General features: G+C 40.9%; 1 protein-coding gene across 4 annotated transcripts in view; it reads right to left on the minus strand.

Annotated features, from left to right (window-relative positions):
* The window catches only part of LOC106613905 (tyrosine-protein kinase ABL2), a 43,679-nt gene that overhangs the window by 23,573 nt on the left and 5,429 nt on the right, over window positions 1-14,677 (minus strand). For 3 of the 4 annotated variants that reach the window (XM_014216666.2, XM_014216662.2, XM_014216667.2), the window contains exon 2: window positions 13,050-13,124. The exons of the other annotated variant lie outside the window; for it this stretch is intronic. In XM_014216666.2, the coding sequence (XP_014072141.1) occupies window positions 13,050-13,056 (7 nt within the window). In that variant the 5' untranslated portion in view covers window positions 13,057-13,124. The remainder of the gene's footprint in view (window positions 1-13,049; window positions 13,125-14,677) is intronic. 4 annotated transcript variants of the gene reach the window in all.

Raw genomic sequence — 14,677 nt, forward strand, 5'->3', positions numbered from 1 at the left:
TATAGCCTGTCTTTTTACTGTTATTTTATTTCTTTACTTACATATTGTTCACCTAACAATTTTTTTTGCATTATTGGTTAGAGCCTGTAAGTAAGCATTTCACTGTAAGGTCTACTACACCTGTTGTATTCGTCACACGTGACAAATAAACTTTGATTTGAGTCATTAAAACTCCATTTTTCAATCACTCCACAAATTTCTTGTTAATTAACAAACTATAGTTTTGGCAAGTCGGTTAGGACATCTACGTTGTGCATGACAAGTAATTTTCCCAACAATTGTTTACAGACAGATGATTTCACTTACTTTTCACTGTATCACAATTCCAGTGGTTTAAAGAAGTTTACATACACTAAGTTGACTGTGCCTTTTATCAGCTTGGAAAATTCAAAAAAATTGTGTCATGGCTTTAGAAGCTTCTGGTAGGCCAATTGACACCATTTGAGTCAATTTGAGGTGTACCTGTGGATGTATTTCAAGGCCTACCTTCAAACTCAGTGCCTCTTTGCTTAACATCACGGAGAAAATCGAAAGATATCAGCCAATACCTCAGAAAGAAAATTGTAGACCTCCACAAGTCTGGTTCATCCTTGGGAGCAATTTCCAAATTCCTGAATGTACCACGTTCATCTGTACAAACAATAGTAGACAAGTATAAACACCATGGGACCACGCAGCGGTCATACCACTCAGAAAGGAGACGTGGTCGGTCTCCTAGAGATGAACGTACTTTAGTGCGAAAAGTGCATATCAATCCCAGAAAAACAGCAAAGGACCTTGTGAAGATGCTGGAGGAAACAGGTTCAAAAGTATCTATAGCCACAGTAAAACGAGTCCTATATCGACATAACCTGAAAGGCCGCTCAGCAAGGAAGAAGCCACTGCTCCAAAACCGCCATAAAAAAGCCAGACTACGGTTTGCAACTGCACTTGGGGACAAAGATCGTACTTTTTAGAGAAATATCCTCTGGTCTGATGAAACAAAAATAGAACTGTTTGGCCATAATGACCATCGTTATGTCTGGAGGAAAAAGTGGGAGGCTTGCAAGCCAAAGAACATCGCCCGAACTGTGAAGCACGGGGGTGGCAGCATCATGTTGTGTGGGAGGGACTGGTGCACTTCACAAAATAGATTGCATCATGAGGGAGGAAAATTATGTGGATATATTGAAGCAACATCTCAAGACATCAGTCAGGAAGTTAAAGCTTAGACGCAAATGGGTCTTCTAAATGGACAATGACCTCAAGCAAACTTCCATAGCTGTGGCAAAAATGGCTTAAGAACAACAAAGTCAAAGGAGTGGCCATCACAAAGCCCTGACCTCAATCCTATAGACAATTTGTGGGTAGAACTGAAAAAGCGTGCGCGAACAAGGAGGCCTACAAACCTGACCAGTTACACCAGCTCTGTCAGGAGGAATGGGACAAAATTCACCCAACTTATTGTGGGAAGCTTGTGGAAGGCTACCTGAAACGTTTGACCCAAGTTGAACAATTTAAAGGCAATGCTACCAAATTCCAATTGACTGTATGTGAACTTCTGACCCACTGTGAGTGTGATGAAAGAAAATATGAAATAAATCACTCTCTCTAATATTATTCTGACATTTCACATTCGTAAAATAAAGTGGTGATCCTAACTAACCGAAAACAGGGAACTTGGATTAAATGTCAGGAATTGTGAAAATCTGAGTTTAAATGTATTCGGCTAAGGTGTATGTAAACTTCCGACTTCAACTGAGTGTGATATATAACACACACACACGCACACACACACAAACTCAGCAAAACAAGAAACGTCCTCTCACTGTCAACTGCGTTTATTTTCAGCAAACTTAACATGTGAAAATATTTGTATGAATATAAGATTCAACAACTGAGGCAAACTGAACAAGTTCCACAGACATGGGGGGGGGCAAAAATCAAAAATAACAGTCAGTATCTGGTGTAGCAACCAGTTGCATTAGGTACTGCAGTACATCTCCACCTCAGGGACTGCACCAGTTTTGCCAGTTCTTGCTGTGAGATGTTAACCCACTCTTCCACCAGAGCACCTGCAAGTTCCCGGAGATTTCTGGGGGGAATGGCCCTAGCCCTCACCCTCCGATCCAAGACGTGCTCAATGGGATTGAGATCCGGGCTCTTAGCTGGTCATGGCATAACACAGACATTCCTGTCTTGCAGGAAATCAGCCATACTGCTCATTCTGTGCATGGTGGCATTGTCATGCGGGAGGGTCATGTCAGGATGAGCCTGCAGGAAGGGTACTACATGAGGGAGGATGATGTCTTCCCTGTAACGCACAGCGTTGAGATTGCCTGCAATGACAACAAGTTCAGTCCGATGATGCTGTGACACACAGCCCCAGACCATGACGGACCCGCCACCTCCAAATCGATCCCGCTCCACAGTACAGGCCTCGGTGTAACGCTCATTTCTTCGACGATAAACGCAAATCCGACCATCACCCCTGGTGAGACAAAACCACAACTCCTCAGTGAAGAGCACTTTTTGACAGTCCTGTCTGGTCCAGCGATGGTGGGTTTGTGCCCATAGGCGACGTTGTTGCTGGTGATGTCTGGTGAGGACCTGCCTTACAACAAGCCTACAAGCCCTCAGTTCAGCCTCTCTCAGCTTATTGCGCACAGTCTGAGCACTGATGGAGGGATTGTGCGTTCCTGGTGTAACTCGGGCAGTTGTTGCCATCCTGTACCTGTCCCGCAGGTGTGATGTTCGGATGTGCCGATCCTGTGCAGGTGTTGTTACACGTGGTCTGCCACTGCGAGGACGATCAGCTGTCCGTCCTGTCTCCCTGTAGAGACGTCTTAGGCGTCTCACAGTATGGACACTGCAATTTATTGTCCTGGCCACATCTGCAGTCCTCATGCCTCCTTGTGAACGTGCCTTAGGCATGCTGCACAGATGAGCAGGGACGCTGGGCATCTTTCTTTTGGTGTTTTTCAGAGTCAGTAGAAAAGCCTCTTTAGTGTCCTAAGTTTTCATAACTGTGACCTTAATTGCCTACCATCTGTAAGCTGTTAGTGTCTTAACCTCTATGGGCTAGGTGGGACGCTTGCATCCCACCTACTCAACAGCCAGTTGAATCCAGTGGCGCGTTATTCAAATCCTTAGATATGCTATTACTTCAATTTTTCAAAAATATGACTATTTTACACCATTTTAAAGACAAGACTCTCGTTAATCTAACCACACTGTCCGATTTCAAAAAGGCTTTACAACGAAAGCAAAACATTAGATTATGTCAGCAGAATACCCAGCCAGAAATAATCAGACACCCATTTTTCAAGCTAGCATATAATGTCACATAAACCCAAACCACAGCTAAATGCAGCACTAACCTTTGATGATCTTCATCAGATGACAACCCTAGGACATTATGTTATACAATACATGCATGTTTTGTTCAATCAAGTTCATATTTATATCAAAAACCAGCTTTTTACATTAGCATGTGACTAGCGTGTGAATAGCATTCCCACCGAACACTGCCGGTGAATTTACTAAATTACTCACGATAAACGTTCACAAAAAGCATAACAATTATTTTAAGAATTATAGATACAGAACTCCTCTATGCACTCGATATGTCCGATTTTAAAATAGCTTTTCGGTGAAAGCACATTTTGCAATATTCTCAGTAGATAGCCCGGCATCACAGGGCTAGCTATTTAGACACCCAGCAGGTTTAGCACTCATCAAAGTCAGATTTACTATAAGAAAAATGTTATTACCTTTGCTGTCTTCGTCAGAATGCACTCCCAGGACTTCTACTTCAATAACAAATGTTGGTTTGGTCCAAAATAATCCATCGTTATATCCAAACAGCGGCGTTTTGTTCGTGCGTTCTAGACACTATCCTAAAGGCTAAATAATGGTGACGAGCATGGCGCAATTCGTGACAAAAGAATTCTAAATATTCCATTACCGTACTTCGAAGCATGTCAACCGCTGTTTAAAATCAATTTTTATGCAATTTTTCTCATAAAAAAAGCGATAATATTCCAACCGGGAATCTGCGTTTAGATAAACAGACAAAGGAAAATAAAGCATTCGGTCGAAGCGGGCACGCGCCTAAGCCCATAGTACTCTGAGTGGCCACTTGCCAAAAGCGATAAAGTGTTTCAGCCAGAGCCTGCCTCGATATCGTTCAACTTTTTCCCGGGCTCTGAGACCCTATGGAAGACCTAGGAAGTGTCACGTTATTGCACAGATCCTGAGTCTTCAATAAAAAGAGCCAAGATGAAACACTACTTCTCAGACAGGCCACTTCCTGCTTGAAATCTTCTCAGGTTTTGGCCTGCCATAGGAGTTCTGTTATACTCACAGACACCATTCAAACAGTTTTAGAAACTTTAGGGTGTTTTCTATCCAAAGCCAATAATTATATGCATATTCTAGTTACTGGGCAGGAGTAGTAACCAGATTAAATCGGGTACGTTTTTTATCCAGCCGTGTCAATACTGCCCCCTAGCCCTAACAGGTCAATGACCGTTCCACAGGTGCGTGTTCATTAATTGTGTATGGTTCATTGAACAAACATTGAAAACAGTGTTTAAACCCTTAACCTGTTGGGGATAGGGGGCAGTATTTGCACGGCCGGATAAAAAACGTACCCGATTTAATCTGGTTACTACTCCTGCCCAGTAACTAGAATATGCATATAATTATTGGCTTTGGATAGAAAACACCCTAAAGTTTCTAAAACTGTTTGAATGGTGTCTGAGTATAACAGAACTCATATGGCAGGCCAAAACCTGAGAAGATTCCAAACAGGAAGCGCCCTCTCTGACCATTTCTTGGCCTTCTTTGTCATCTCTATCCAAAACAAAGGATCTCTGCTGTAACGTGACATTTTCGAAGGCTCCCATAGGCTCTCAGAAGGCGCCAGAACGTTGAATGATGACTCTCCAGTCTCAGGCTGAAAAACAGTAGCGCATTTGGTAAGTGGTCGATCTGAGAACAATGAGACGGGCGAGCGCGTGCACGTGAAGAGTCCATTTTACTTTCTCTGTCTTTGAACGAAAATAACGACTCCCGGTCGGAATATTATCGCTTTTTTACAATAAAAAAATCGCATAAAAATTTATTTTAAACAGCGTTTGACATGCTTCGAAGTACGGTAATGGAATATTTTGAAATTTTTTGTCACGAAACGCGCCGGGCGCGTCACCCTTCTTTACCCTTCGGATAGTGTCTTGAACGCACGAACAAAATGCCGCTATTTGGATATAACTATGGATTATTTGGAACCAAACCAACATTTGTTGTTGAAGTAGCAGTCCTGGGAGTGCATTCTGACGAAGAACAGCAAAGGTAATCCAATTTTTCTTATAGTAAATCTGAGTTTGGTGAGTACCAAATTGGGGGGTGTCAAAATAGCCCGGCCATCACAGGCTAGCTATCTACTCAGAATATTGCAAAATGTGCTTTCACCGAAAAGCTATTTTAAAATCGGACATAGCGAGTGCATAGAGGAGTTCTGTATCTATAATTCTTAAAATAATTGTTATATTTTTTGTGAACGTTTATCGTGAGTAATTTAGTAAATTCACCGGAAGTGTTCGGTGGGAATGCTAGTCACATGCTAATGTAAAAAGCTGTTTTTTGATATAAATATGAACTTGATTGAACAAAACATGCATGTATTGTATAATGTCCTAGGAGTGTCATCTGATGAAGATCATCAAAGGTTAGTGCTACATTTAGCTGTGGTTTTGGTTTTTGTGACATTATATGCTAGCTTGAAAATTGGGTGTCTGATTATTTCTGGCTGGGTACTCTGCTGACATAATCTAATGTTTTTCTTTCGTTGTAAAGCCTTTTTGAAATCGGACAGTGTGGTTAGATTAACGAGAGTCTTGTCTTTAAAATGGTGTAAAATAGTCATATGTTTGACAAATTGAAATAATAGCATTTCTAATGTATTTTAATATCGCGCCACGGGATTCCACTGGCTGTTGACTAGGGTGGGACCCAGAGAGGTTAACAAAGAAGATCTATATTTGGATTTTTACAAAATATCTTTGAAAGACAGGGTCCTGAAAAGGTGACGTTTCTTTTTTTGCTGAGTTTACATACGCACACTATGTGGACACCCCTTCAAATTAATTGAGTCGGGTATTTCTGCCACAGCCGTTTCTGACAGGTGTATAAAATCAAGCAAACAGCCATACAACCTCCATAGACAAAAATTGGCAGTAGAATGGCCTTATTGAAGAGTTCAGTGACTTTCAACATGGCACCGTCATAGGATGCCACCTTTCCAACAAGTCAGTTCGTCAAATTTCTGCCCTGCTAGAGCTGCCCCGTGCTGTTATTGTGAAGTGGAAACGTCTAGGAGCAACAAAGGCTCAGCCGCGAAGTGGTAGGCCACACAAGCTCACAGAACGGAACCGCCAAGTGCTGAAGCATATAAAATTTGTCTATCCTTGGTTGCAACACTCACTACTGAGTTCCAAACTGCCATTGGAAGCAACGTCAGCACAAGAACTGTTCGTCGAGAGCTTCATAAAATGGGTTTCCATGGCTGAGCAGCCACACACAAGTCTAAGATCACCATGCGCAATGCCAAGCATCGGCTGGAGTGGTGTAAAGATCGCCGCCATTGGACTCTGGAGCAGGGGAAACGCATTCTCTGGAGTGATGAATCACGCTTCACCATCTGGAAGTTCGAGAGACGAATCTGGGTTTGGCGGATGCCAGGAGAATTCTACCTGCCCCAATGCATAGTGCCAACAGTAAAGTTTGGAGGAGGAGGGAAAAAATGGTCTGGGGTTGTTTTTCATGGTTTGGGCTAGGCCCCTTAGTTCCAGTGAAGGGAAATCTTAATGCTACAGCCTATAACGACATTCTAGATGATTCTGTGCTTCCAACTTTGTGGCAACAGTTTAGGGAAGGCCCTTTCCTGTTTCAGCATGTCAATGCCCCCGTACACAAAGCGAGGTCCATACAGAAATGGTTTGTCGAGATCGGTGTGGACGAACTTGACTGGCCTGCACAGAGCCCTGACCTCAACCCCATCGAACACCTTTGGGATGAATTGGCACGCCGACTGCGAGCCAGGCCTAATCGCCCAACATCAGTGCCCGACCTCACCAATGCTAGCGGCTGAATGGAAGCAGGTACCTGCAGCAATGTTCCAACATCTAGTGGAAAGCCTTCCAAGAAGAGTGGAGGCTGTTATAGCAGCAAATGCAGCACCAACTCCATACGAATGCCCATGATTTTGGAATGAGATGTTCGACGAGCACATGGTCCACATACGCTACATGACCAAACGTATCTTAAAAAATTATTCTATAAAAATGACGACACTTAACCTTTAACATCAATTATAAAAAGATGTGTAAACTGATTTATTTCACATTGTTGTAGCTTAGACCATTGGTTGAGACACATGCTCTTGAATACAGAGTGGGCCTCATTTCAATCATAGAAATAGAATTCATAGAATGGACCTATAACTTCAGACCACAGTGACTTAGCTGGTACGCCATGAAAATGTACATTATTATTTCTATACTGAACAAAAATATAAAAACACAACATGTAGTGTTGGTTCTATGTTTCATGAGCTGAAATAAAAGATGACTGAATTTTTCCATATGCACAAAAAGCGTCTCTAACATTGTGCGCAAATATTTGTTTACATCCCTGATCGTGGATATTCCTCCTTTGCCAAGATAATCCATCCACCTGCCAGTTGTGGCATATCAAGAAGCTGATTAAATAGCATGATCATTACACAGGTGCACCTTGTGCTGGGGGCAATAAAAGGCCACTCTAAAATATGAAGTTGTGTCACACAACACCACATATGTCTCAAGTTGAGCAATTGGCATGCTGATTACAGGAATGTCCATTAGAGCTGTTGCCAGAAAATGTAATGTTCATTTCTCTACCAAAAACCGCCTCAAATGTCGTTTCAGAGAATTTGGCACTATGATCAACCGGCCTCACAACCGCAGACCATGTGTAACCACGCCAGCCCACTACCTCCACATCCAGCTTCTTCACCTGCGGGATTGTCTGAGACAAGCCACCCGGACAGCTGATGAAACTGAAGAGTATTTATGTCTGTAATAAAACCCTTTTTTGGGGAAAAATTCATTGGGATTGGCTGGGCCTGGCTCCCCTGCCAGTCATGTGAAATCCATAGATTTGGGCCTAATGAATTGATATCAATTGACTGATTTCCTTATATGAACTATAACTCAGTAAAATCAATGAAATAGTTGCATGTTGCGTTTATATTTTTATTCAGTATAATTAGTACCATAAAGATGGAGGCCGGTCCACCCACCATCGAATATCAACTTAATGGTCATATCTATTCTATTATTATACCTTTATTTCAACAAGGAACACCGACTGAGACCAAGGTCTCTTTTACAGCTGGGCCCTGCGTATACATGTTTACACAGAGTAAAGGTACAATGATTAAGAAACTACACAAGACAAACAAAACCATCACGGATAACAAAAAAATACAGCAACAGATTACATTTACACATAGGTTATTCCCCTAACAGCACAAGAACTTGCATTACCCGAAACAGTTACAAGCAATACATATATTTATATGATTTCAATAAGTTTCTTTTGGAGGGTTGATGGTTATTTCAAAACAGCTATTCCCATTCAACTCAACATTCTCTGATGTGTGTACCTCTTTTTGTGGTACCATTTGAAAGCTGAAATTTCAATTTTAGTACATTTATCAGCCAAAACACGACACCCACCCTGTATTCAAGAGCATGTTGTTTCTCAACCGATGGTGGGCACAACACAAAAAACCCAGGATGTAAAGAAAGGTCTAAGCTACAACATATGCAAATATGAAAAACATTGAGGTTCATGTGTTTTTAGAGAATTGACATAAGGTTCAAATATTCTAATTGTTATAAACATTATAAAATTGTTTGACAACCTTGTTTGTAAGCTTTTAAATGATATCAAATCTCAACCATTTATATTTTCCAGTGATGAAGATGTTTCATGGTATGGTGGGGTACGCAAAATAGGTCAATTTTCTCTCTTAGATGTCTTGGCATTCAGGTCCAAAGAGTAACTTTCTGTTCACTTCTACAACAGGCAAATATTTATGCAAGGTTTCGTTCAAATCAAAAGGGGTGCTGTCAAAAAGTGATTAAATTCATACGGATTTAACCGTATAGCAGCGCATTTATGAGCGCATCCGATGCAGACTAGGGGAGACGGAGGCTATAGGCTACTGAATATAGGCTATTCACTTCACAGTTAGAGCGGCTATTGCGCGGTTTCCTCCCACATGTTGTTGAAAAAGTAATATGACGATGGGGACACACAAGTAGCGCTTCATAATAATTAGAGGTCGACCGATTAATCGTAATGGCCGATTAATTAGGGCCGATTTCAAGTTTTCCTAACAATCGGAAATCGGTATTTTTGGACACGGATTTGGCCCCCCAATTATTTTTTTACACCTTTATTTAACTAGGCAAGTCAGTTAAGAACACATTCTTATTTTCAATGACGGCCTAGGAACGGTGGGTTAACTGCCTTGTTCAGGTGCAGAATGACAGATTTTTACCTTGTCAGCTTGGGGATTCGTTTCTGCAACCTTCGGTTACTAGTCCAACGCTCTAACCACCTGCCTTACATTGCACTCCACGAGGAGCCTGCATGGCAGGCTGACAACCTGTTACTCGAGGGCAGCCAGAAGCCAAGTTAAGTTGCTAGCTAGCATTAAACTTAGAAAAATCAATCAAGCTTCACATAATCATTAGTTAACTACACATGGTTGATGATATTACTAGTTTATCTAGCGTGTCCAGCGTTGCATATAATCGATGCGGTGCCTGTTAATTTCTCATCGAATCACAGCCAACTTTGCCAAACGGGTGATGATTTAGCACTGTCGTTGCACCAAACCTAACCATAAACATCAATGCCTTTCTTTAAAATCAATACACAAGTATATATTTTTAAACCTGCATATTTAGTTAATATTACCTGTTAACATGAATTTGTTATAATTAGGGAAATTGTGTCACTTCTCTTGCGTTCCGTGCAAGCAGTCAGGGTATATGCAGCAGTTTGGGCCGCCTGGCTCGTTGCGAACTGTGTGAAGTCCATTTATTCCTAACAAAGACCGTAATTAACCCGTTAGGGCTAGGGGGCAGTATTTACACCGCCGGATAAAAAACGTACCCGATTTAATCTGGTTACCACTCCTACCCAGTAACTAGAATATGCATATACTTATTACATATGGATAGAAAACACCCTAAAGTTTCTAAAACTGTTTGAATGGTGTCTGTGAGTATAACAGAACTCATTTGGCAGGCAAAAAACTGAGAAGGTTTCATGCAGGAAGTGGCCTGTCTGACAAGGTGTCGTTCTTCTTGTCTCTGTTTATTGAAGAGTGAGGATCTTAGCTGTCCCGTGACACTTCCTACGGCTGCCATAGGGTCTCAGAAGGCAGTAAAAAGCTGAATTGTGGCTTTGCAGGCTCTGGCTGAAAAAAGTAGCGCGTTTGGGTAGTGGCTGGTTACAGTACTGTGAGACTCAGGCTCGTGCCCGCGTCGACCGAAAGCTTTGTTTACTTTCCTCTGTTTAGCTAAATGGACATTCCCGGTCGGAATATTATCGCTTTTTTTACGAGAAAAATGGCATAAAAATGGATTTTAAACAGCGGTTGACATGCTTCGAAGTACGGTAATGGAATATTTAGATTTTTTTTGTCACGAATTGCACCATGCGCACGACCCTGATTTACCATTTCAGATAGTGTCTGGGACGCACGAACAAAACGGCGCTATTCGGATATAACGATGGATTATTTTGGACCAAACCAACATTTGTTATTGAAGTAGCAGTCCTGGGAGTGCATTCTGACGAAGACAACAAAAGGTAATCAAACTTTTATAATAGTAAATCTGATATTGGTGAGTGCTAAACTTGCCGGGTGTCTAAATAGCTAGCCCGTGATGCCTGGGCTATGTACTTAGAATATTGCAAAATGTGCTTTCACCAAAAAGCTATTTTAAAAATCGGACATATCGAGTGCATAGAGGAGTTCTGTATCTATAATTCTTTAAATAATTGTTATGCTTTTTGTGAACGTTTATCGTGAGTAATTTAGTAAATTGTTAGTGAATTCGCCGGATGTTTGCGGGGGGTATGCTAGTTCTGAACGTCACATGCTAATGTAAAAAGCTGGTTTTTGATATAAATATGAACTTGATTGAACAAAACATGCATGTATTGTATAACATAATGTCCTAGGGTTGTCATCTGATGAAGATCATCAAAGGTTAGTGCTGCATTTAGCTGTCTTCTGGGTTTTTGTGACATTATATGCTAGCTTGAAAAATGGGTGTCTGATTATTTCTGGCTTGGTACTCTGCTGACATAATCTAATGTTTTGCTTTCGTTGTAAAGCCTTTTTGAAATCAGACAGTGTGGTTAGATTAACGAGAGTCTTGTCTTTAAATAGCTGTAAAATAGTCATATGTTTGAGAAATTGAAGTAATAGCATTTCAAAGGTTTTGAAAATCGCGCCACAGGATTCAACTGGCTGTTACGTAGGTGGGACGAATTCGTCCCGCCTAGCCCAGAGAGGTTAATTTGCCAGAATTGTACATAATTATGACATAAGGTTGTAAAATGTAACAGCAATATTTAGACTTAGGGATGCCACCCGTTAGATAAAATACAGAACGGTTACGTATTTCACTGAAAGAAAAAACGTTTTGTTTTCGAAATGATAGTTTCCGGATTCGACCATATTAATGACCAAAGGCTCGTATTTCTGTGTGTTATTATGTTATAATTAAGTCTATGATTTGATAGAGCAGTCTGACTGAGCGATGGTAGGCAGCAGCAGGCTCGTAAGCATTCATTCAAACAGCACCTTCGTGCGTTTGCCAGCAGCTCTTCGCTATGCTTCAAGCATTGAGCTGTTTATGACTTCAAGCCTATCAACTCCCGAGATTAGGCTGGTGTAACCGATGTGAAATGGCTAGCTAGTTAGCAGGGTGCGCGCTAATAGCGTTTCAATTGGTGACGTCACTCGCTCTGAGACTTGGAGTAGTTGTTCCCCTTGCTCTGCAAGGGCCGCGGCTTTTGTGGAGCAATGGGTAACGATGCTTCGAGGGTGGCTGTTGTCGATGTGTTCCTGGTTCGAGCCCAGGTAGGGACGGAAGCTATACTGTTACACTGGCAATACTAAAGTGCCTATAAGAACATCCAATAGTCAAAGGTATATGAAATAGAAATGGTAGAGAGAAATAGTCCTATAATTCCTACAACGTAAAACTTCTTACCTGGGAATATTGAAGACTCATGTTAAAAGGAACCACCAGCTTTCATATGTTCTCATGTTCTGAGCAAGGAACTTAAAAGTTAGCTTTCTTACATGGCACATATTGCACTTTTACTTTCTTCTCCAACACTTTGTTTTTGCATTATTTAAACCAAATTGAATATGTTTCATTATTTATTTGAGGCTAAATTGATTTTATTGATGTATTATATTAAGTTAAAATAAGTGTTCATTCAGTATTGTTGTAATTGTCATTATTACAAATAAAAATAAAAATAAAATAAAAAATAAATAAAAATTAAAACATTTTAAACGGCCGATTAATCGGTATCGGCTTTTTTGGTACTCCAATAATCGGTATCGGCGTTGAAAAATCATAATTGGTCGACCTCTAATAAAAATCGTAGATGATTTAACATGAGCATTTTTGTCCAATAAACAAATGACTTGTATGGACACCTGGTTTTGTTGAGGAGTTTTAGTTCGTTTGACATTTGGCAATGTGAAACCAACTGGACCAAATGAAAACAATCAAACTCTGATTCGAACTATAGCTCAAAACTGTGTGTGAAAACACCCTTAATAAGGTTGGCAGTTAACAACAGTGTGGTGAGGTTTCCACGATGGCACTGTGTGGAGAGACACAAGTGCCTTCTGTGTGGTGTAGAGACGCAAGCCTAGAGATGATTACATCAGTTACGAAGCAAAATGGTATACATACGTTGCATCACAGTCCAGCCAAGATGAGATGATAGGATCAGCCTGACAGGATCAAGTGGGACTCGGAGCAAAAGTCCTAAGGCAGAAAATATAACATCTCATTTCAATAGACCCCATGATATTATGGAAATTGTAAGGCAGTATACAGCAGCAGCTGGCCTTTCATTAGCCACTCGTTACATTTTTCCATAGTTAGGCTACGCTAGATTAAAAAAAAACATGTATACACACACACTAGCGTTCAAAAGTTTGGGGTCACTTAGAAAGGTCCTTATTTTTTTTAAAGAAAAGCACATTTTTTATCCATTAAAATAACATCAAATTGATCAGAAATACAGTGTAGACATTGTTAATGATGTAAATGACTATTGTAGCTGGAAATGGCTGATTTTTAATACAATATCTACATAGGCGTACAGTGGCCCATTATCAGCAATCATCACTCCTGTGTTCCAATGGCACGTTGTGTTAGCTAATCCAAGTTTATCATTTTAAAAGGCTAATTGATCATTGGAAAACCCTTTTGCAATTATGTTAGCACAGCTGTAAACTGTGCTGATTATAGAAGCAATAAAACTGGCCTTCTTTAGACTAGTTGAGTATCTGGCGCATCAGTATTTGTGGGTTCGATTACAGGCTCAAAATGGCCAGAAACAAAGAACTTTCTTCTGAAACTCGTTAGTCTATTCTTGTTCTGAGAAATGAAGGCTATTCCATGTGTGAAATTGCCAAGAAACTGAAGATCTCGTACAACGCTGTGTACTACTCCCTTCACAGAACAGTGCAAACTGGCTCTAATCAGAATAGAAAGAGGAGTGGGAAGCCCCGGTGCACAACTGAGCAAGAGGACAAGTACATTAGAGTGTCTAGTTTGAGAAACAGACACCTCACAAGTCCTCAACTGGCAGCTTCATTAAATAGTTCCCACAAAACACCAGTCTCAACGTCAACAGTGAAGAGGCAACTCCAGGATGCTGGCCTTTTAGGCAGAGTTGCAAAGAAAAAGCCATATCTCAGACTGGCCAATGAAAAGAAAAGATTAAGATGAGCAGAACAACACAGACACTGGACAGAGGAACTCTGCCTAGAAGGCCAGGTTGCCATATAGAATCCCTGAGCTGACAAGGTAAAAAGCTGTCGTTCTGCCCCTGAACAAGGCAGTTAACCCACTGTTCCTAGGCCGTCATGTAAATAAGAATTTGTTCTTAACTGACTTGCCTAGTTAAATAAAAAGGTTAAATACATTTTTTTTTTTTTACTTGTCCTCTTGATCAGTTGTGCACCGGGGCCTCCCACTCCTCTTTCTATTCTGATTAGAGCCAGTTTGCACTGTTCTGTGAAGGGAGTAGTACACAGCGTTGTACGAGATCTTCAGTTTCTTGGCAATTTCACACATGGAATAGCCTTCATTTCTCAGAACAAGAATAGACTGATGAGTTTCAGAAGAAAGTTCTTTGTTTCTGGCCATTTGAACCTGTAATCGAACCCACAAATGCTGATGCGCCAGATACTCAACTAGTCTAAAGGACAGTTTCATTGCTTCTATAATCAGCACAACAGTTTTCAGCTGTGCTAACATAACCCTTTTGCAATTTTCTAATGATCAATTAGCCTTTTAAAAATGATAAA

This window comes from Salmo salar, chromosome ssa10 (assembly GCF_905237065.1).
Source record: "Salmo salar chromosome ssa10, Ssal_v3.1, whole genome shotgun sequence".
NCBI classification, from domain to species: domain Eukaryota; kingdom Metazoa; phylum Chordata; class Actinopteri; order Salmoniformes; family Salmonidae; genus Salmo; species Salmo salar.